General features: G+C 34.0%; 1 protein-coding gene across 2 annotated transcripts in view; it reads right to left on the bottom strand.

Moving 5' to 3' along the window:
- TNPO1 (transportin 1) overlaps positions 1-23,944 on the bottom strand; it is a 56,636-nt gene that overhangs the window by 8,183 nt on the left and 24,509 nt on the right. For both annotated transcript variants that reach the window (XM_056514473.1, XM_056514472.1), the window contains 18 exons: positions 23,621-23,754; positions 21,294-21,375; positions 20,491-20,613; positions 19,910-20,028; positions 17,541-17,601; positions 16,732-16,900; positions 15,069-15,221; positions 13,633-13,858; positions 10,822-10,993; positions 9,507-9,593; positions 8,608-8,715; positions 8,243-8,401; positions 8,061-8,148; positions 6,977-7,075; positions 6,667-6,762; positions 3,826-3,901; positions 2,932-3,031; positions 1,484-1,558 (listed from right to left, as the gene is read on the bottom strand). In XM_056514473.1, the coding sequence (XP_056370448.1) occupies positions 1,484-1,558; positions 2,932-3,031; positions 3,826-3,901; positions 6,667-6,762; positions 6,977-7,075; positions 8,061-8,148; positions 8,243-8,401; positions 8,608-8,715; positions 9,507-9,593; positions 10,822-10,993; positions 13,633-13,858; positions 15,069-15,221; positions 16,732-16,900; positions 17,541-17,601; positions 19,910-20,028; positions 20,491-20,613; positions 21,294-21,375; positions 23,621-23,754 (2,127 nt within the window). The remainder of the gene's footprint in view (positions 1-1,483; positions 1,559-2,931; positions 3,032-3,825; positions 3,902-6,666; positions 6,763-6,976; positions 7,076-8,060; positions 8,149-8,242; positions 8,402-8,607; positions 8,716-9,506; positions 9,594-10,821; positions 10,994-13,632; positions 13,859-15,068; positions 15,222-16,731; positions 16,901-17,540; positions 17,602-19,909; positions 20,029-20,490; positions 20,614-21,293; positions 21,376-23,620; positions 23,755-23,944) is intronic.

The raw sequence follows: 23,944 nt of genomic DNA, 5'->3' as shown, positions 1-23,944 counted from the left end.
TCCAGTTCTAGTACTAAAAAATAAACAAATAAAAAGACTTCAAAACCTGGACAAATCTTGTTTCTTGCCCTTTTTCCCTAAAGTCATAATTACTGCTGGAAAAACATCTAGTTGGACTATAACAATTGTACATTCGTTAAGAAGTAGTTTAAAAACCCTGCATGCCATCACTGCAGAAAGCTTTGTCTCCCTTCTCTGCAAGGCAAAATCCACAAAAAGACTTTAAAATTGCTTGTTTAAAAAAGCAAGGATGTCTTTATGCCAAGTGACCAAGAAACACTCTGTTTAGTATAAATGCATTTTATCCTAAACGGATAACTTGGAAAGAATCTGAGAAGGAGGAGTTTATCCTGATGAAGGTCTGGTTCAAAAACATGCAGTGAGACTGCTTCGGGCATCATCATAGACTCTATCCAGGACCTCCTTTTAAGGTGTAATTGATGTTTCATTCTGCTGATGAATACTCATAGATCTTTTCTAATGTTCCTTGGAAGGAGGTCTGAGAGACTAATTAGGACAGCTAGATTTCTGTCTTTGCTCTTAAAGATGAGATAGAAAAGTTCTTGCTTCTGATTTGATACTCACACATGTCACCAACTGAAGAAAAAGTGACAATACCAACCCATGATCCTAATAAGCACTTAAGAATATGCTCCATTTTTACTTTAAGAATATTATGAAACTTACTTTTGACACAGAACTTCTAAAAATGGGGATTTTACTTTAAAACTTGTAAGGCAAACCACTTCTCTGTATTTCTCTCTCTTCTTTCAAAATTTAAGACACTAGTGCTAAAATACAATATATTGATTTCTGGGTGGAGCTTTTTTCTTTTTTACTTACTTAATACAAGGCACACAGTCCTTTTTTTAAATTCTACTGACACTTTGCTTAGGGATGAATTCTTAGGTATAACTGCATGTTAGTGTCTTGAAACTTATTCAAGCAAGAGGGATTCTGAGGAGGATTAAGCAATCTATTACTTCCAGCGGGAGTTAGGAGAAACAAAAAATATATCACTGATATATTTTTAATTTGAAATTTATGTATGTTTCCAAAATAAAGTAGCCATTTTTGTGGCAAAAAATATTCTTGAACCATATAAATCTCATTTTCTGAAAAAAAGTCTTACATGTAGTATAATCTCCCATTCTTCCAAATGCAGGAAAAACATAGTAGGCTGGACATTATGAAAAGCTCTTTGAGGATGATTATCCCTTCAAAAAACACCTCAAGCAAACTTTTCAACTATTTCAAAAAGTTTGGAATAATCCAAATGCATATAAAATGATACAGATTAAAAAAAGAAGTCCGGATTTTCATGACGCTTTTCTGACAATTTATAACCTTGCTTGAACCATGGAGGGCAGAGAAACCTCCATGACCACAAACACACTAAGAGCTAGCAGTGAGACAGAAAGAAAGAAACCAGAAGATGTAAAACAACCACCACTAGAATATACTGTTATCTTATCAACCTTACCTTACAGAACATGTCTCGTAGATCATCTTTTGGGCTAATCCATGATGCAACAGCATCACAAAAAAAAATAAAGTCCTACAACATTAAACAATCATATAGGTTAGAAATCTCAGTTTATACATCTGAAAACAATACTTGATGTTCATTCTGTGAACCGTGGATGGTCTTTGATCCTAATTTACAACTGCTTTTGCTTTTATGTATTTATTTTCCACTTAATTCAGACAATGGTAAATTACTGTATGCCTAAATGCTAAGCAACAGAAATTGCTGAGTGTCTTAAATTAAACCATGATGAAAACAACCCCAACTCTCCCCTCTGCATCACACTAGTATAACTTTAATTCTTTCAGTTTACATACAAAACATACAAATGCAAGATCCACTTATTTCAGTCACAAGCAACAAATATATCTCTCACACATTTCCAGTTAGGGAAAAAAAATCCTGTTTTATTTCTTTATGTAGTTTTTTACTGGGACAGAGAATGTTTATTATACAGGTTCAAAACTAAAGCCATCACAGAATCCCTATACTCCATTCATCTGCTGTCATGCATTACCTCCTCCTATACCAACAGAACACCAGCCTTAAAAAATAATTTTGCTAACGACATAATAGGAAATGAAGATGATGACTGGAGTGGAGAGATGAGTTAATGAAATGGGCCCTTATTGAACCCCTCTCTGTAAACTAAATGAATGAACAGACATTAGAAGACTTAAATGTAAATTATAGAATAAGGCCTAAATGAAATCAACTGAAAATTTCAAAACAAGGTAAACAGAATTCTTGTGTTTCAGGAACAAGAATTCTAGGCAGAGAAAACGGAAAGATCAGTTTTGTTTTCCTCTTAAAAAATATTACATGGATACAGATTTACTTTAGAGGTGTGAAGTCTAAAGATAAAAGTCATATTCTATTCTTCAATTGTACCATTTATTTTAAAGAGACGCATGTTCACTGTCATATTGACTATTTGAAAAATTTATCCAAAGTTGAAACAGAATCTTCCCTACCCAAGTGTTAAGAACAAAAGTGTGGTTACTGCTCTGTTTCTTGTTTTAAACTTAGGTTACATCTGGAAAATGGGTTTAAGAATGTTAATTTTTACCTTATATTTGCATACAGATCCTGACCACAACCTGACAGTAATATCAAAATACAGTTATTTTAATAGAAGTTCATTATTTACATATTCATTGCCAGTAAAAGACAAAACTGACTTTAACAATACTTCTCCCCTTTCCTTTCTAGATGACAACTACTGAAGCATCACAGCACAGATCATTCACAATATAAACATTTTTGGCTCCTTGACCTCAAAATAAAGCTACATCATGTACTGCAAGGCATCTCCTCAAGGTAAACTTTTTCATACGCAACATACAGCTTTCCCTAAATTTCACATGGATAAAGAAAAGTAAGCCTCTATTAATGTATCTTACTTGGACTACTCCACTGGGGTTGACCGTAATCATGGTACATATCCCACGGAACGCTGAATCCTTTTCCTCATTGTCTCTTATGTTTCGCAGAGAGGTGCACCTAATGAATTGGAAAGCAAGACTTAGATAACCCTATTACTTTTCTTCAATCAAGTCAAAACTAGATGACAGTATCTGATGGAATAAGTCACACTGATAAAATTATCTGAAACACAATACTGAACACTTAGAAAAACACTTATTGCACACAGTTTTTACTAGCATAATCCCATTAGGCATCACCTCCAGAATCTGTTTTTTTTGATACACTGTACTCAAAAAGTGTGACCTCTATTCCATTAAATACAAAAGAAACATATATCTGAAATACTTAAATAACTATCATTATTAGAAGCGGAACATAAATACTGTCACAGTATGAATTATGTCAGATACCACTTACAGAACAGTTATTGAACTTTAACAGCAGCAAGCAAGCTATTTTATACGTAACAAATCTATAAACATATATTCCTTATAGCATTTCAAGCCTCAGACTGAATTTTACGTAATGCACTGTTTAAATTTTTACAATATTTGCATGCATTGTATTATCATTCTGGTGGATTTTAAAATGCTCTTTCATAGTCAAGCTTTAACACAGCAAGCATGTGACAATCTTATCCCATGCATAAATTAGTCGTTAGCCACAACATAAAGAATACATGACGGTGCTACTAAAAACTCACAAACCTGATAGGACAAGATTAGTCACATGGTTGGCAATGATTAAGGATTGAGATTTTGTAACCAACTGAAAATATATCTAAAAGTGAGATAGAGAGAAGAAAGAAAGAAAGAAAGAAAGAGAGTGAAGAAAAATGAATTAAAAAAAAAAGATTGAATAATACACACCAGGGTCTTATAAACTGCTGTAGCATGGGGGCCACCTCTTGAGGACAAACGTAACCAAGACGACCAATTGTTATTGCTAAGGTAACGCAATCACGGTTATACACCACCAAACGCCAACCAAGACATGAGCAAATGAGGGGGGAGGAGAAAAAATAAAGAAAAAACAACAAATAACTCAGAAACAGAAACCAACAGAATCTGTGTATGATAATAAACATAAGATTTCACCAGTGCTGTTTATTACCACCCCCTAAATAAGAGGCAGCAACATATATGGTATACTCTCCAAGGTAAAAGAAAAAATTAAAGAAGTATGAGAGAACACCAAAAACACAATTACAAATCCAAAAGCTTTCTGATGTAAGCAGTCATTCTGTCCCTCTTTAGAATAATCATTTATAGTAAATTTACAAATTCAAAGTTTTTATTGAAATGCACTATAATGGATATTTTTTTAAAAAAAGGAAATTAATAATTTTCAATTTTAGTATCAAGCATTCTACACATTTTATTTTATCCATAGAATTCAAGGTTTTATAGACCTAATCGATCATAAAAATACATTTCCAAACACTTTACATGGAATATATTGTGGTCTGTCTGAAAATCCTAAATAGCTGGAACATTTTCCAAGGATTAACAAATGTTTGTCTTCTCCATAATCTCATAGAGAATTTAATTTAAAATGGTTGCTAACTCAAAGCAGCTGAGTGAAGAACATTAATTCTTTAATCCTAGTATTTCTCCTGCTCACAAAAGTTTTCCTCATAAGATGTACAAGAGGCTGACTTCTGATACCAAAACATGAGGACACATGAAAAGCAAGATTGCTTCACCATAATTAGTAGTTTGGTTCTTGTTCCGAGAGACAGAACGATGAAAGTATCATTATGCAAATGTGTTTTAATGGTGTTTGCTCAACTCACGAAAGATTAATCTTTAGAAAAAGGAGAGGGTGGGGAATAATGTATCAGAATTACTTGAAGCAAAATACATGAATAATACTAAAATCCAGCAGATTTGTATGAAGCAGAAAAAGGAAACCTATGTTCAAGGGACATACTATGCAACACTCTAATTAACAGGCATTTGTGAACAGTTTCATGAAACATGCAATAAAGCAGATGATGCTTTCTCAAATAGAAGTTTGGTGCAGGATATTACTAGCAAGTCTGAAACATATTAATTCCATGTGATGCAGCTCACTGTTAACATACTGGTGCTACTCATTTTTCACATACAGTGTCTAAAATTTTTTAAAATCTTACAAAACTTCACTGAAGTTTAAATGAAAATACACTTTTAAGTTTAATCTGTAAATTCTTACAGCTACAGTCTGAGTAAGGAACAGAAATCTCTGTCAAAGTATGTTTTCACAACTGTTTTCATAATTAATTACAAAGCTACAGCAAAACCAGTAATATTCTTGCACATACTAGCAGCACACAACAAAATATCCCACAACAAACTTATAGTAAGTACACCACACTCAACATTTATTTGCAGTTATCCATCCACATTTAAAATAACTATAAAGAGAATTTAAAAAAAAAAAAAAAAAAATCACTGTTCAGATGCTTCCAAAAATTCTCTTAACAATGATGGAAGCATACAATTAACTATTGGATGCCTCTCAGTTACAGGTATTACATATCCATCAGTACAGAGGAGGGGAGTCAGGGCAGGAAAACTTTTATTATACTGTTACACTATTCCATGGTATATTTCACAACTAGCTATTTGATTCAAAATTTTCTTTTCAAAACCTAGTACCAATCATACGCCATAAAACTAGGTAAACTTTTCTTCAAGTTACCTTCCATACTAAATGAGATAGAGGCGCAGAGAAAGTGCAGCTTTTAAGTTTAGAGAATACTGAAGGAAAAATATGCTTTGAAAAATCGCTCTCCAAATTAGCTCTTGTTTTGCTCAAAAAGTATAACCGTACCATTGTATTTGCATTATATTCAAACATATCAGATATAGTTACTAAACTGTTGTAATTGTAAATTGTTGTGATTGCAATTTTCTTACAAGATGGTTTTTATACAGAAGGAAAAAAAATCCCCAATTAGTAAAACAGTAAACAATAAACCCATTGCATTATCTATAAATTTCTGCTCAAGTATGGAAGGTGCTTTTCATATCAGAACATGCCTTCTATAAATGCAAAAGAAACAAGCCTCAGAAATTCCAATTCAGTAAGGCATTTGAGAATTACTCCCAATTTGGAATGCAAAATCAGAACATAAAATATGCATGCCATTATTAGAATTCTTTTCAGGAATTTGTCATTAAGTGACCAGGTAACAGAAATTAAACATAATTTCCGTTATGTCATGGTAAAACTGCCATCACAGATCTAGATTTTAGTGCAAGAAAATGAAAGTGAATCTTAAAAAAAATTCACTTTTTTGTAAATTCAAAGAGTTAATTGTTTTTTATATGACAATTACATTTTTTCCAGTACTAGACATATATATACAGTACACGTGTAAGGACATGCACACATCAAAATCAGTGAGAAATTAAGTCTTAAGTGTTACTGCATACATTTGTCATATTTAATACATAAATAAAACCAGAAGAATGATAAAATAGTTAATAAATATATATCATAAATGTTACAAAAGGAGACAGCAATTAGAATCTAGATATATGATTTGTTGCAAGACTGAGACTTGTAAGAGCTTGTACAAAACAGAGCTGCTTTTGCTTATAAAAGCCAAGTACATAAAAAAATCAGTTCTGGTGTTGTTCTCCTAAGTAATTTCAAAAAACAATTATTAAAAAAAAAATCTTCTAATTCCTTTCACCATGTACAGGTTATTTTTTGGGTACCTGTGTTCTCTAACAACGTCTTTGGTGTGTTGGGTCTGTTAATTATTTCTACAAGCTGGTGCAAGACCATTGGAATATAAGGCTGCATTTCTATACCTGAAACAATAATTAAAAAAAAAAATCAGAAGAAAATGACCATTAATATACATAATGTAAACAGAACATGTACACTTAACTTACTAACAGGGACATGGATCACAAACGCAATTTAAATATTAACATAAAGGTATCATCTAAAAAAAAATCACCCAAAACACAAAGACAAATAATTCTAAATGTGTAGAGATTTAAAGAAAAAATTATATCTTACCCATCTGGATAGAGATTTCTCCAATTGCCCAGGTGGCATTGTTACACACAGAAATGAATTCAGGGTTTAGGTTGGTTCCCAAAATTGGCATGAAATCAGCTAGAAAGAACAATATTTTAAAAACTCATCACACAATACAACCATCTTGTCTCATTACTTTAAGATTGTGAAGGGAAGAAAAAGGGATGTTCAAGAAAAAGATAATGTAAGCCTATTTAAATACCTAGAATGTACTACATTCAAATTAACAAGAGCTATATTCCAGCTTTACATGAGATTAACCTGGAATTTAGAACCTAAGCAGATAAATGCAAATATTTCCAAATTATGCTTTTAAAATCTTTCTAATAGTGCTTATCTTTATACAACCTTTATGTAGAAATCTTCTTTCCCTCCCTTGTTTAGGTGAGACGAGAGAGATGAAGAGAGATTAAAAAAACAACATACAAGCACTAGAAGTTTTATCATAAGGCTGAACATCCCCAAAATCACCTGGATAACCATTTAGCTACTCTTGAAAATACAACGAAGACTAGAAGGTAATCACAACTTTGATTAAATTTAATCTTTGATTAAATTTTAAGAAAAATGAGTCAAAAAGGTCATTATAACATCTGCCAAATTAATTTTAAATTCCAAGCCTATCCAGGCACTCATTTGGCAAGTGCATCTCAACAGTACCTGTGCGAAGAAAGAGCTAATATTGTGGAAGTGCATCACTGATGTTACTTCCCACAGAAATAAAAAACAAAGCAGAAAAACAAAGTAAAACCTATCTTCTAGCCCATTTTTAAATTTATGTATATTATATACTTTTTCACTTTAAAATAAATTCTAGTAGAACAGAAAGAGCTGTAAAAATAAAGAAGAAAAATGAACTTTTACACTGTCCACAAAACTAGGAACATGTATTCTTAACATACAATTCAAGGGACAAAAGACTACAGACTGTTGTTGATAAAGGAAAATTACTATGTCCAACACCATAAAAAGGCAACCCATAGAATAGGGAGCATGACAATGGCTAATAACAACCTCTTAGACATTTGCAAAACAAGTTATTAAACATGTAAAAGAAACATACCGATGCAAGGTTTAACATGCTGAAAACATGCCTTTGTCAGATCACCTAACAATGCAAAAGAACTCTGCCGTACCTCAGGCATTTTGTCCTAAAGGGAGGAAGAAAAAAAATAACAATTTTAGAAGAGTTTCTCGTTCTCTGAATAAAGAAAATGTGTGGATCAAATACCTTACTCATCTCACCTGCATGCACTGATACATTAGTGTCAGGATATTGCTGCGAGCTACTAGCTGTTCAATGTTGCCTCCAAGTCCTTCAGCTAAACCACTGAGTAAATCAAGAGCCACAATCATGAAATCTTTATCTGGAGCCTCATATTGGTCTGGCTGAGCATTATGCAACTGCAACAAATAAGTACACATTTTCAAAATTATACTAGATTTTCTCAGGATTATGCATAAAGAAGTTGCAGAACTGCACCTTCATTTAGATATTCAATTTCCCTGCACACCTCTAATTTTACATAGTTAAACTTTGGTTTAGCACAGTAACACTGTTATATATATATATATATATATATATATATAGAATAGTTATAGCAGAATACCATGGCTTGTGCAAGTGTCTTCTGCACCAGATTCACACAACGCTGGTACACAGGTTCACAGTATGGAAGAAAGCCAGATTGCAAGGCAGTAGCAACTGACGACAGGCACTGGAATTAAAAAAAAAAAAAAAAGAGGCGAGAGAGAAAACAGTCACTACTTTTCCTACTACATCCCTGAAGAATCTTTTATTTGGGAGAGGCACTTTGGAAGGTATTAGGATTTTAAATACACCAATATGTAACTGATTAAGTAAATATAACCTAGAAAGGCGGTACCGATTTAGCTGAGTCAAGGCAACTATCAGCAAGTTGTTACTCACTCCTGCATATGCCAGTTGAGAAAATCTCAGCAGCAGCATCTTCTTAGAGATAGCCAAGAATGCATACAAAACTAGTTACAATAATTCAGACAGCGCTTACGCTAAACTGCAGAATCTTGACCATGAACAAGCCCTAATACAACCTAAGAGTTACAAAACTAATTTTTCTAGAGGTGTTTTCCCCTAGAGGTGCTTCACATTCAGCAAGTACAGAGCATTAGACTACATAGCCTGGTTCATACCTTCAGCTTGTCTGACAATAGTTTTAAAGGAGGGATGAAGAGAGAGCAAGGAGAAAGAAGACAAGAATAAAAGGAGGATAGAACCCTTTTTTTTCTAAAACAATCTATCAAAGAAAGCACTCCAAAATGGCAGAAAAAAATCTAAAGAATTTCTGCTAAACCTAAGGACATAAATTCAGTCATATAATTTTCTTACCATGGTCAGAATATTTTTGCCCTAATAGAAAACAGCTAAAAATGTCAGCTTTTATAGTCTTATTTACTAGGAGGAACACCTTCAGTAAAAAAAATAATTTCTAAAATAAGTTGATAAAAATATTCACATTTTAACATTTACCTCTAACAAAGGGAAAAGATCTTTATCTTCATCCTTCAGCATGTTCCACTTCTGGATTAATGGAGGCATTAGCATCTGAATATATTCCTATTTAGGATGAAAATGCATCAGCTGCTAAACACTTTACTGCATACCACTTTATTTCAAAGTAAAAAAAACTGAGATATATTCTACTTTTTCAAAAAAAGGAACAAACATGTATACTGTAATTCAATCACTATTGCAATTCATAGAAATATTTTAATACTAGAATTTATAATTTATGTTTGATACTCTTTCCTAAAGCACGTAAGTACCTTTACAAAGGGAATCTCTTCTCCAGGTTTGGTTTCAGCATAGCTGTCTGGGTTACCTGTCTGACTGTCACAAGGTGTACAGAAAACATTTTTATATTTACATTGTGGCTCTACATCTGCCACCTGCTTTTCTCAACCATCTCTGACTGCCCTGATGCTACAACCCCATCTCCATGACCACAAGTTCTGAAACTTCTTCCTCAAACTAGCCATCCATGAAGAAAGTAACTTCCTACCCCTCCAGAAGGAGGCTCTTAGCCCTTCTATATGAAGTTCGCTTCCTTGCCACTGCACAGCCACTGTCACAAGGACATTAAGCAAGGAACCTCTAGAGGGTTGTTTTCCATAGAAGGTATCCAAAGAGCAAACAGATTTTGCTCCGTCCAAAGGTACAAAATTCCAACTGACTAAAGAAAGTCCCACCCTTATCAGGAGCTGCCATTTAGCATACTCCTGGTACTGTCAAATATCAAGGTGGCCAGGCTTATAGAGAGAGACTGAAAGACAGATCCCCTGATGGTGTGGGGTCCAGATGGCAAGTAAAATACCATGGAAACAACTAAAAATGCTTTTTTCTAGGGCATGTGTGTCATTTGAAGAGCTATAGAGAAACAAAAGAAGTCTCAATAACCATCATAAGATGCAAACATATGATGTGTATATCTACTAATTAATACATGTACTCTGAAAAAACCCCCACACATTTGCTTGTGTTATCTGTGCTTTGTCCAAAGGAGTATCTAACTGATCTCTCCTCTGAGCTAAAGAACTTGAAGCACAAAGTAAAAAACCATAATGAACAGCACATTTCACAAAACACTACACACTTTTGCTTGTTTACTCAAGATGGCAAATATTTGTGCAGTGGGAAAATTTTATCTGTAAGCATGTAGCACTAATAAAAGATACACAGAAATAACACCATTTCTAGTTTATAACATGTAAAGCACACTACAAAAAACACTGAACATGCTTTTCAAATATGGTAAATCCTTCTACAGAACAAAAGGTATACTCACTGGTTTATTTAGATGATGTCCTACAGAATCTGCTAGGGTTCCTATAGCATCATAAAGAATGAGCAGGTTTTTATGCTGGTATTTACTAAATGCGAAGACCAAAGTGTCAAGTATATATGCAAGATAAGGAACAAGTTCTGTACAAGCCTCCTCTTCTAGAGTAGCAAAGGCACTGAACGACAATAAAACAAGTTAGTACCTTGGAAATAATGAAACAAGACAATCCCAAAATGCCCTACTTAACATATTTCTATTTAAAGGTAGAGCTGTGTTTAAGTCCTCAAATTCATGTAAGATATGCCTCCAAAAAGGTAATACTTAAATAACTTTGATCTTCTTCAACTGAACACAGAATTACCAATAAGGATCCAGTTCTCCTACTGTCAAGAACCAAATTTTAAAATACTGCATAAAACTCATTAGGGATACACAGAAGACCCCACTAAAAAAAAAACATTAGCAGAAAAGTTACAATATATAGAAGGAACCACAACAAAAGCTGATTATTTAAGTTAAAAATGGACCACTATTTTTAATGTACACAGTAGCTGCACCTAGAGATTTTGGTGCTGCTGTGCCAGTACAATGCAAACATCACATCTCTTAGCTGTTCACTACATAGAAAAAGATATAGAAAGACATGGAAAACTAAAAGCAAATACAGACTATGAACAGTTTTAGCTGCTCTTGGTCAAAGCACACATCAAGACATCATGCTTGTCTATCCAGTGTTTCAATGGCAGCAATAAGAAAACCCATCCAAAATGAAACAAAACCAAAAAAGTCCCTGCACACCAGAGACACTGCTTCAGAGAAACATTAAGGAAAGGAAAAAATTATGGAGCTATTGAAGATTTACTGGCCTAGCTTTGTCAACAAGATTATTATTAGCTTGTCTCTGCACTAAAATGCATGCATCGCCGCGTGCAGTGAACAATCCCTGTGTGCTACCAAATATAGAAATGCAGGTTTTTTTACACAAGAGAACCGTGAACTCGAAATGGCTAGCATTCTTACTTAATTTATTTAACTATTTATTTTTTATTTTATTATGAAGTATTCTTTCAGAAAGGCATACAACTTGAGCAGGAAAACGTATTTAAGTAAAATATCATTCTGTCTGTCACCAACTACAGGAGCAGTTTCTTAAAAGTACAGAAGTGAATGTTAGATATCTGCTACCACACAAAAGTTAGGAACAAAAACATAAAATATCCTGTGACCAGTCTTCAAATTTGGAAAACATAAACAATGCATGCAACTATTCAGTGTTGGGATGAAGCTCTTAATTGCTGTCCAAGAAGGTTCGTTGTATTTCCTTACAATTTAAAAAGCTAGTAAATATGTTTTGACTTATAACAACTCTACATTTTCCTTATAATGAAATTTCCCAGTTTATTTTTAGCTGCAATAGTAATTCTAGTGAATCCCGGCTCTAAAGAAAGTATCTCAAAACATGCTCTAAGTCTGATATTTGACTTAAAATTAAACAAAAAAAAAAAAAAAAAAAAAAAAAAAAAAAAAAAAAAAAAAAATCAGGTGTACTGTAATTTTTAATATTTCTATCCCAGATTTCCTGGTTTCCATGGCCCATTGCACATTTGTCGCAAGTACCAGGTAAAGTTATTTAACTACACTACAACACAGCTGTGTTCAACTAAACGCACATTTTCACCCATATTTTGGAAAAGGAAGGCTTGAAGAGAAGTGGAAGATTTTCCTTTGGGGATGTTTTTGGTTGCTTCTTTGTTTTGTTTGGTTTTTGGGCTTTGCATTTGGGTTTGGTTGTTTGGGTTTTTTTTTAATAGAATAAATAGAGAAGACACTAAAGCTACCCAAACTTGTTGCAAGGATATATATTCCTTTTGAGCAAAGCTTAGCCCAAGAACTCTGAACTCATCACTGCCCTTAGGCACTACTGATATTTGGGGCTGGCTATTACTATTATCATTATCATTATCATTATCATCATCATCATCATCATTATTATTATTATTATTATTATTATTATTATTATTATTATTATTATTATTATTACTACTATTATTATTATTACTACTACTACTACTACTACTATTATTACTACTACTACTATTATTATTATTACTACTACTACTACTACTTCTTCTACATGTTTCAGGTGTTCAGAGGCATATGTAACTGCTTCTTGAAGAAACATTGAAAGCTTGCTGAGTACACCTCAGTCTGACAAAAACTAATGCGTAAATTTTTTTTGATGCACAAGGGGGTGCACATTCCCATTCCATTAATGTTGTGTCCACTAATTAAGTAATAAATTCTTTTTTTTTTTGGAAGAAGTAGATAAGTGGAAGAAGGGAATCTTACCTCCCAACATCTCATTTCAAAAGAAAGATAATATCCCTTGAAATAATCATAACCTAAATGTTTTGGTAATACTGAGCTAAGTATAAACAATTTCAGTAATCCAATGTCAGGACAGCTTTCCACTGTTATTAGTTCTGACTGTGTTCCTTTTTTAAAAATTCCAAATTTCTGGTCAATGAAATAGCATATATTGAAAATAAGTGTTGCAAACAGCTAATTTAGTACAATAAATTATTTAGGCTGGTGTTTTACACACTCTGAAAACAAAGTGCACAAGAGAAATGGATGTTAACTTTTTTAATGCCATTATAATTTGGGAGAAAATTGCATCTACTGCAATTTAAGAGAAACAATACATAAAGAGCTAGAAATGAAGTCACACATTCACTGGTAAGGGCATGAAATAGCTTCCCATGGGAAAAAAACAGTGTCATGATAGTGATGTTTGCTTAAGCTTTGGCTTACCTGCAGGCAGCTTCTTGTACTCTCTTGTTGCTATCCAGGATACGCTTTAGCAACTCAGTCATTAATGGCTTCAAGTATGTGTCTGGGGGTTGACTAACTACCCAGTGTGCATAGCGACTAAGAGTCCAGCATGTAATGGAGCGCACAAGAGCCTTTTTGTCAGAGAGGCACTGAATAAGGTGAGGGATTAGCTCTGGAAGATATGGAATCATACCCTGCATGCAGCCTGGAAAGAAAAATATAGCTATTCCAGTACCAGAATTAATGAAAAATTCCATTGTTTTCTGTTTCCTATGAGAGACATATTTTCCTTCTCTATCACATAGGAACACAAAGCTTAAAATTTTATAAATAATTTAACAAGTATTTTAACAAAGCAAGTCTACCTAATTTATATAAAGTTCTAAGATAAAGCCTCTTACATAAATAATAAATATTGTAATACTGTATAATAATTAAATTTAAATTATTAGATAACAATTAAATCTTCAATTAAAATTACATTACTTTCAATTATATTTCTATTTCAGTGCTTCCCCAGTTTCCTGAAATTCTGCTTTATTGAACTTAGTATAGCAAGTACATCCAAATAAATTTTCTAAGTTTGAAGTCCCTATTTCAGTCTACTCAGAGTAAGCAAGAAAATACCAAGCAGAGAAAGATGGTCTTGACAACCAAACATCACATGAAAACGGATTCATTAAGAAATTCAAATTTCTTTGTTTTTCCTAAAATCATACAAATATTGACCACAAATAAAATCTGTACCCTTCAAGTCAGGAAGGGCAGTAAGGCATTGAGATTTGCCAGAAGTACTAACTTCCATCTTGCTGGACTTCCAATCAGAACCAACTAAAAATTTCTAGTAATAGTAAAAAAAGTATGTTCATTAGACAGTGAGGGAAAAAAAGATAATCCAAGCATGAACCCAAATCTACTTCTTCAGCTCGCAAAAGGGACAGAAATGCTGGAACTTCAAGCAAAAAGCCAAGCAAGATTGTCAGTAAGTAAAAAAGAATGGAAGTTAGCCTGTTTTAATTGGAGGACCATCTACAAAAGGCATCTATCTTAGTGTACCAAAATCACAGGAGTGGTTTTCTCCATTTCTGAAAACACTTAAAATCTAAGGCTAAAATTTATTAAACATTTATCTTCTTTGAAATCAAGGTAGTATTTTGAGAGACAACAATACCTCTATACTGTGAAGTTTAGAAAAGGAGAAATAAAAGCAATTATGTAATCTTTTCAGCCTCCCAAATGTGTATAAATTTGAAAATGAAAAATAAACTAACTGCAGTCACCAATCAGTAGATGAAGAGATTAATCACCAAAAGTAAACCAGCTAAGGACATATACTTGTTTGCATTAGTAAGTTCACCCAAGCTACTCTAGAACCAATTTAAAAAACAGCAACCTGATATGAACTGTTGCCTTACCTTCAGCAATTGCACCAAGAACAAGGATACCAGATTCTTTAACTACCCACTCGGGGTGGAAAAGCAATTCCTTCAACAGTGGCAAGATGTGTGGCAGAAGTTCATCACGAAATACATTAGCTAGGACATCTAGAGCAGCAGCAGAACATTTCCCTGAAGGAAATTAACAGTGTTAATCTCTGCTTATTAAACAAACAGTTGTAGTTAGGCAATATAATCCCATTTTTAATTCTGATCTGCCAGTGGATTCTCAGTGCACTAGGAGGGAACATACTTCTACTCCATTACACTATACTGTGCAAAGCCACAGCTCTTAGAAAGCTATTTTTATTATAACATCAGGTCCTTCTTCATAAAGAATTGCACTGGTCTCATTAGCAAGCAATGCTGCTAATTGTCAAGCTATGCTGGTGCTTCCTCTCTGTTCAAACTGGAAGTCAAATATAGAACACTGGATACAAAATAGGGCACAAAATTCTGATTTTCAGATAATACAAATTTTCTCAAATCCAGACAATATATGTCATTACAGATTTCTGAATTGTTCTACTCTTTCTCTTTTAGGTCACCATTCCTGAATAACTTCAGCTTTCCCAGTGTTTTAATCAAGATCGTGCAGCACAGATCACCTTATGTCATTTGAGGTGTTTCTCAGAAAATGTATATTTAATTCTGCAATCTCTACACAGAGCAGTGACAAAATAGAATTAAGAATATAAAGTTACACTCTTTTTTCCAAGATGCAACTTCACAGAAACAAGTGTATTTGCACTCATATTTTCAACAACAGTAATTCTTCAGATACGTCTCAAAATTGTTTAGCCATAAGCCTGAAATTACATTCACCTGTTGTGAAAACTTGTGGCCTTGGGGAAAAAGACCCTATGTGGCTATGCCCATATCTCAAAGCATTATTCCACAATGAGTTTGTTTGCAAAGCAAATTCAAATCAGATTTTTCAGAATTTCACTAACTGTTTTCTGTCACTGAACTTAAAAAACAGTTTGAAGTGTTTTCTTTCCTTACAATACAGCCTATTAGCCTTAAATGTCCTGTGACCCCCACAACAGGCCATTCAAATTCTGTCTCCTCAGAGCCATCTCCAATCTTCACAACTAAAGTACTGTACTGAGAAGCAAATTCCTCACTGAGAAAAGAAATACTTGTAACAGCCAGAGGTAGTGGAACGTTCACATGGGAATAAAAACCAACCCAAACCAAACACAATCCAATTTTAGAGGGAAGACTGAAATTAAAGAAAATATTACTAAGCTTGCTCCAGTTATCAATGTGCAAAGCTTCTTTTTTCCTCTTTTTAAACTGAATTTAAAGAAGAGATACAGCATTTTTATTACTTCATAGAATTAAAATTTTAAATCTCATAGATCCATTGAATAGTATAAAATAAATATTTGCATCTCAATCTGCCTTATTCAAAATAAGCTTACAAATGGATAGCTTTTGCCAATACAGCTATAAATTCAAAATGTCATCTCAAAGGTTCCCCTCCTCCAACATATCCACCAACTATGTCAGCAGATTTTTTTTGTTGTCAAAAACAAAGCCTTGGTGTTCCTTACATATAAACTTGTCTTTTTACTGTGGTTCTTGTATTATGCAAGCAGCTGTAGTTCAAAGCATTTCACACATTACTTTGACCTACTTAAATTCCAGTCAGAAATAGTATCATCATCATCAAGTTCATCATCATCATCGTCATCATCTTCAATACCATCTTCTTCATGTTGCTGAGCCACCGTCTTCGAACGATGAAAACGAGGCCTTATATCCTGCTCGCTATCTGGAATAGCTTCATCTTCTTCAACATCCCCCTGTCATCAAATTGTTTTATTAGATAAGCTAGTCCAGCTGTATCGCTTAAGGAAGTCAACAATGTAGTTTTAGCTCAAGATTTTTTAAGTGTATAAAAGATTCACATCCCACCTGAGCTGCTCAACTAAAAAAATGCCACTGTTTCTGTGTTCTACTGCTGCATTTACCAGAAAAGCAATGGGAAGATACAAGCAAGAGAGGTATCCTCACCCATGAAGTAACCTTCTTGTTAAGAAATTACTCAATGGGAATGAAATAGAATGAAAAGATTGAGAAATTTTGATACACAGACATATGTAGTGATGGAAAAAAAATGTGTTCAACCTAGAAGGCATTACAATTAGTTCTGAATATTTTTTTAATGCTGTTTTCTTGCAGTAGTTCATGATAATAGTATCCCAGCTCTGCGTAAATTCTGTGGGAAGGGGCTGGGGCAAACCAGGAGACCCACAGATTATTTTCCAACAAACATGGCATCAGTTGCATTTAGTATTTGGAACAGCATACCTTGCCCCAGAAAACTAATTTTCCACAGTAGAGATGGTAGGCTAGGCCTGCCTATTCCGATATGAATCATTCTGATTTACAAATCAGAACCTAACCAACTATTCCAACAGAGTAAAAGAAACTGATTCTCACCTTCAACAGAATTATATCAATCTCTGAATATTTCATACCATTTACCAGCACAGGTATCAGCCTACAAAGAAATATTTATACACATTAAAGTTACACACAAAAAAAGCAAACCAGTTCTAAGTTATATGGGCCATAATTTTGGCTGTAACCCTCACCTCCCAACTCAAAAGAGAAATAGCCTGATAAAAAGAGTATTACCTAAACCAAGTTCCATGTAATAAGATTCATCAATACTTTCTAATGAGAAAAAAGTGTTATTTCAAATAACAAACTTTTAAATAGAAGCAGCCTAATAGCACAACTGATGAACTTATTCAGATGCACCTATCAGAAATTAGATCTATATGTTTTCAGTAAGAATTCAAACTCTCATAATATGCATGGTAAGATGACTCTTGCCAAGAGTACTTGTCACTTTATTTACTTGTCGACGAAGACTACATCAATACTGTTAAAGATGGAGGCCTAACTATATTAAGCTCTCCTATCACCTTGTGATCACTTCAGTAAGACAAGCCTTCAATATTGCAGAAATCTTGACTAATCCATAATAGGATTTACTTAATTATTAAACAGGTTAAATGGTATGGGGCTCCAACTGCAAGATGTATAGCTAAAAAGTCAAATAATTCCCTTTAAAAAACGTTCACCACAACAAAAAAAAAGCGTAAGAATATATAAGCCAAATGAAACTAATAATAACCAAGGATGATGCAGCAACAGTGACAGCCTCATCCTTGCTATATTCTGCAGGTGAGTATTGTTTTTGAATATCAGGTATCAGGCTTGCTCTAATATTCACACTACAATGCCCCATTATGTTCTAAGGATAGTAAGTATAAACATTATCACCAATTCACTGGCATTTCTGCAGCACACTTTGTGAAGCATACATTTTATGGGAAAGCCTACAGGTATAAAATGGAACAGTGTAAGAAACCACATGAGTAAGTTTTAAGAAGATCTTGTCCCACTTTTAATTTAACATACACAATTTTAAGACTATCAAGTACTGACAAGCTTATATAGCTCCCTAGCCAAACAGGACTCATCAACAAATAAGCTGCCTTAAATACAAATGACATTGAAAGATCATGGGGAAAATGTGATGTGGCTCTTATTAATTTATTTGCCTAGAAATCTAAATGCTTTTTTAAAAAACATAAGCATCATGCTGTTGCAGTGTCAAGGTTCATGTAGGCCAAGAGAGATTTAATACTAGTAGTTATTAACTATGTGGTGTGTGTTGTGAACTTGTACTATGTACTATCATTCTTTTGCTTTTTGAACTACAAAAGGAACTAAATCAGACCATTTTGAAATTTAAAAATAATTTCTCATATCACTTATTCTCCTGGTGTTAACTCCTAGTCTTTCTCTGTAACAGTACATATTTTAATCAACTTTTTAATTTGTTAGGAAAACCAAAATCTTGCTTTCTTTTTTAAATTACTTCACATCCACAATGCCTATTTTTGCTGAGAAGGATATGTCTCTTCTGTCACACTGTTCTTCCAATCAAAATCTTGAGAGAACTCTTTCCTTATTTAAAAAATCTTCAATGCATATATGAAAAGAAAGAGTATTCATTTGCTGGCCACACTGAAAAGCTAATTTCCTACTATAAAAGACTTCAAATTAGTCTGGAGGAAGTTTCAAGAACTGTTGCAGACAAAAAGATATTTACATTACACATACAGATATTTACTCCCATTCAATCAAAGTTATATCTCTTGAGACATTGGAAAACTTTCTGAAACTTTGAAAAAGTAGGTTTTGAAACTTAAAGTACTATCAGGCTGCAGAAGTGTGAAGGAACAAATTGTACAGGCTTTCTTCAAATTTAACTTCTAACAGTAATTGATACAAAATTTATTTCTAAATCCAAGTCATGTCATTTTGTTTTATGCTCTAAAATGAAGAACCCTTTGCATGACTATGCATATTGAAGCACTGCATAGAGATGCTTACCTAGGCAGTAGTCAAGACGACATGTTCATGGCACACCAGATATTATGGGTAATGTCACATGGAGCTGTTCACCTAAGTGCATTTTACCATATTTTTGCATTCATGTGAAGTGTAACAGCTTGTTAAATTTGAGGTAAGCACTACAGCAACAGTTAAATTGTTTCCGGAGTTCACTGGATCTGAAACCCACCAGTCTTTTCAATTTTACTATGCACAAGAACTAGTTATGGAATTCTTCTAAGCACACTGCAAGCCATATTCACCGTCTCTAAGAGTATCCATAAACAAGTCAACTGACATTTTAAGAGGACTATCTCAAAATAAACATGAGTTGATACTTATTACTTCTTGGTTAATAAGAAGTAATTAGGTGCTACTAAGTAATTCTTGATACTTACTTAGTAAGATGCCGACATAATACTTCTTTACAAATCGGCTGTTCAGCCAAAGTCAGCCAAAATTCACATGCCTCCAAAGCCACATTTTCATCTTGGTCCTGGGTCCTTTGAAGCATATACTACACAATATAAAAATAAATTACTTGTATAAAATACAACACTTATATTAGAACTTTTTCATTAGTAGCTCAAAGTGCAATGTAAAATAACATGCTTTATCCTGGTTATGGTCAACACACTCAAAAAAGTGACAGCTTCTTTTTGTGTAAACAGAAGTTGTTTCAGCACTAGTGCTAGATTTTTACAAAATTTTTGCACTTAAGGTCAAGCAATGCCTGGCTGTGATCCCAGCCATTTTGGAGTAATTGATTTAATGAAGAATAAACAACTGCAATATGCACTGCCTGTTAAACACAATGTCAAGTTCAATTAGATAAGAATAGTGTTTTGCAACCTCAGTCTTAAAGGGAAACAAAGAGCCAGCAAGTACAAGAGCAACATACCTGAGGAATGCTTTTACTAATTTTTTACTGCTATGTCAAACAGGGGTATCTGCAGAATATCTAAGAAATGAGACTCACCTCAACTATACTAATCATATGAGGAAGCAGGCGATCCATCCGAACTTCCAGCAACATTACCAGAGCACGGCAAACATTTTTGCGTACCTCAGGCTCCTCATCACCAGCCAGTGCAAAAAGATTCTGTTGGAAAATAGTAACAGCTGAAAAACCTCAATTCATCAAGTTCAGCTTGTATTAGAATTGACATTATTGGCTGACTAAAGGAAATATATTTCTGTACTTGCCCAATGCACACCTCAGAAAACTATTTTATGTTTTAAAGACATATGGGTTAGCAAATTAACTCTTCAGTCTCTCAGTGTATATTTTATATATAAATATGACACTGTGTATTAATTAACAAGAGCAATTACACTGTAGCACAAGAACAGTAGTTCTGGATTATTTTTTCCTCCTAAACATAAATTGTGCCAGTATGTAAGAGGAGCAAATCAAATACTCTACACAACCCAGAATCCTCTCACCCAAGTTCAGTAACACTATCAGACAGGCAGACAGGCAGGCCCAGTGCCATACACTTCTCAGTGAGGACAGGTAAGAGACAGACTGCTGCCATTACTTTAGCATCTTTACTCAGTAAGAGCTTTCCCTACTTAGGAAAAGGAAACATCTTTTGAAATACACCTATTTCTTTCACTTACAGAGCAGTTAGCTCTGAGCACAAGCATACAGAGTGAACTTCAATCCACGGGGGCTAAAGCCAAGATCGGGCAATGAGAAATGGGGATTTTAGAGCTTATTTATCTTGATAAATCAGATAGGCAATTCGACTTAAACTCCAAACAAGAATGCACACCCACCTCAATAAAAGAATCTATGTGCAACATAAGAGCTTGAGTTCTGCTGATGATAAATTGATTGACACATGCCACTGCATGAGACCTACAACAAAAATAGTTAAAATACATGTTTTATGAAATAAAAACATTTTAAGGTGTATTCAGGTATCAAAAGCATAACCCAAATATCTTCATAGGCAAGAGAGAACAAATCTGTGCATCTGTAGAATTACCAAGCAAAATTATTAAACTACATTTTAAGTACTGCCTTATACTCTGATATAGCTAATATTTGAAAATAAAGTATTCAGTAAAAAGGCTAAGATGAGTAGAGCTGGCATATTTGTTCCGAATAGTATGTATGTTCTTTTTGAGCATATTATGACCGTGATCTTCGCAGACAGTAACAGTTCCATACTAGTCAACACGGCAATATTTTAGCCTGACCTTCTTCATTGTGAAGTATGCAGCCATCTTTGCAATATATTTAGAATTATCTGAGACTAGAATGAGTTCACAATATGAATGTGGCTTAGTACAAAAACACACTAGTAATTGGATACATACTAAAATACTTCTGAAAGAAACAGTCTAAGAAATGAAGCACTATTCTTCTATTCGATTTCATGCAAAGCCATTACTTAAAGGTCCTTCTCATTCTCAGACACAAAAATCATTCTCAAGGCAGAGGCACAAGGAAAAACTACCTGTAAAATCTTTTGAATATTCACTACAGTATTTTTACTACTGTATCTTCAGATTTGTATTCTGTTTTGACATTTTTTGGAAGACTGTGTCATAAAACATTGTTTGAAAGTTGTCTTTTGATAGATTTGAAGTATTGCACTACTGGTCCTTTTCATACCTCAGCAGTATGTACTGAAACTAGGCTGTGGGTAGGCAGGTAGTTTGCATTAAACTTGAAACTGGTTTAAGTGTCAAAGCCATGAACATAGCAGCATAGGAAAGAAGTGAAAACTTTCCTGTGGTAAGGAAAAAGAGCATTTTTTTCTGCCTCTCCCTCAACTTCAGAGAATTATTAAGTTTATCTTTTCACAAGACCAAGTTCACACTTTGTTTCATAATTTTCTTAGTGAGCATCTTTTATGCATAACTTTCTAAATGGTATTAGAATCTTGTAATTAGTCTTAATCTTCACTATCTACTACTTTTGGCAGTAAAGAAATGCCACCTTAAAGCTGTCAAATATAATTTTCAGAGAAGATAAAACACTTTCACAGAATCACAAAGAAGCATAGAACAGTTGAGGTCGAAAAGCACCTCTGAGTCATCTGGTCAGTGCTGTGCTCAAGCAGGGCCACCTACAGCCAGCTGCCCAGGACCACATGCAGCTGGCTACTGAGTATCCCCAAGGATGGAGACTCTGTCACTTCTCTGGGTAACCTGTGCCAGTGATTGGTCATCCTCCCAGTAAAAAAGCTGTTTTCTGATATTCAGAAGAAACATTCTGAGTTTCTGTTTGTGGCCACCACCTCTGGTTCTGCTACTGGGCACCACGGGAAAGAGCCTGGGCTTTTTATCTTCCTCCCTCTCTTCAAGTTTTTACATATGTTGATGAGTCCCAGCTCTCTCGACCTTTCCTGATATGGACCTTTGCTGGAGTCTTTCCAGAATATCCATGCCTTTCTCACACTGAACAGTCCAGAACTGGACACAGTACTTCAGGTGTGATCTCACCTGGAGTATAAAAGGAAGGACCACCTCCTTTAAGCCAGCTGGCAATACTCAAGCACAAAATACCATTAGCCTTCTTTGGAGCAGGGGCATTCTGTTGGCTCAATTCAGGGTAAAAACTTTATTCTTCACAATGAATACTAGCAATAACAATTTAATTCTGAAATTTTTCTTCTGTAATATTATTTTGGAGAGATTAATACAGTTTTACAGTGAAGGGATGATGAATCCATTTAATTCCAGCTGGAAGGTCAGTTAAATGCAAAATTTTTTCTTGGTTAGAAGTCAGAAACTTTTGTCAGCTAAAGAATTTTCACTCTTCCATTGTTGAAGCCGTTATGAAAGGAATGCAAAATTGTTATTTCTAATCAGAATATTAGAGTTCTAAGCACAACACTGAATTTTTTGTAAAAATATGCAAAAACTTAAAGAAACTATTTGATTTTCAGAATTGTTGACCAATTATACAGAGGTGAGATTCTTATATTATGAAGACAAACATGAGTATTATAGATACATATAATTTCTGTGGGTCTCTGCAGGATCATTTTAAAAAGCTAAGCAGGTTTTAAACAGATGTAGAAAACAGCAGCCTTGCTGCTAATGTTAGTAAAATTTTAACAGGTAACTGTAAGCACATCTCATAAACCTACCGTATTTTTGGACTGCTGTGCTTGAAGAACTGCAAGAATTTAGGTATCATGATATTGAGTGGCCGGTCCAACACATCACTATCCAAAATTTCAGCAGAATCTTCACATATCTTCTGAAGAGCACCAAAAGCGCCCTGTTTAAAAATGAATAAACAAATAAATATCTCTTTTGCATTCTGAAGAAAACGAAATTTAAGACTTCATATGGCATGAGTAATTTCAGCACGACAAAGTAAATGTAGCTAGTTAATATTGTAAATGCAGCTAACTAATTAATGGATAAATGAAAATATTCTTAAAGGCATTTTATTTAAACCAGCATCT

The sequence above is a fragment of the Oenanthe melanoleuca genome, chromosome Z (genome assembly GCF_029582105.1).
Source record: "Oenanthe melanoleuca isolate GR-GAL-2019-014 chromosome Z, OMel1.0, whole genome shotgun sequence".
NCBI lineage: Eukaryota > Metazoa > Chordata > Aves > Passeriformes > Muscicapidae > Oenanthe > Oenanthe melanoleuca.
This window is presented reverse-complemented; position numbering and strand designations above follow the sequence as displayed.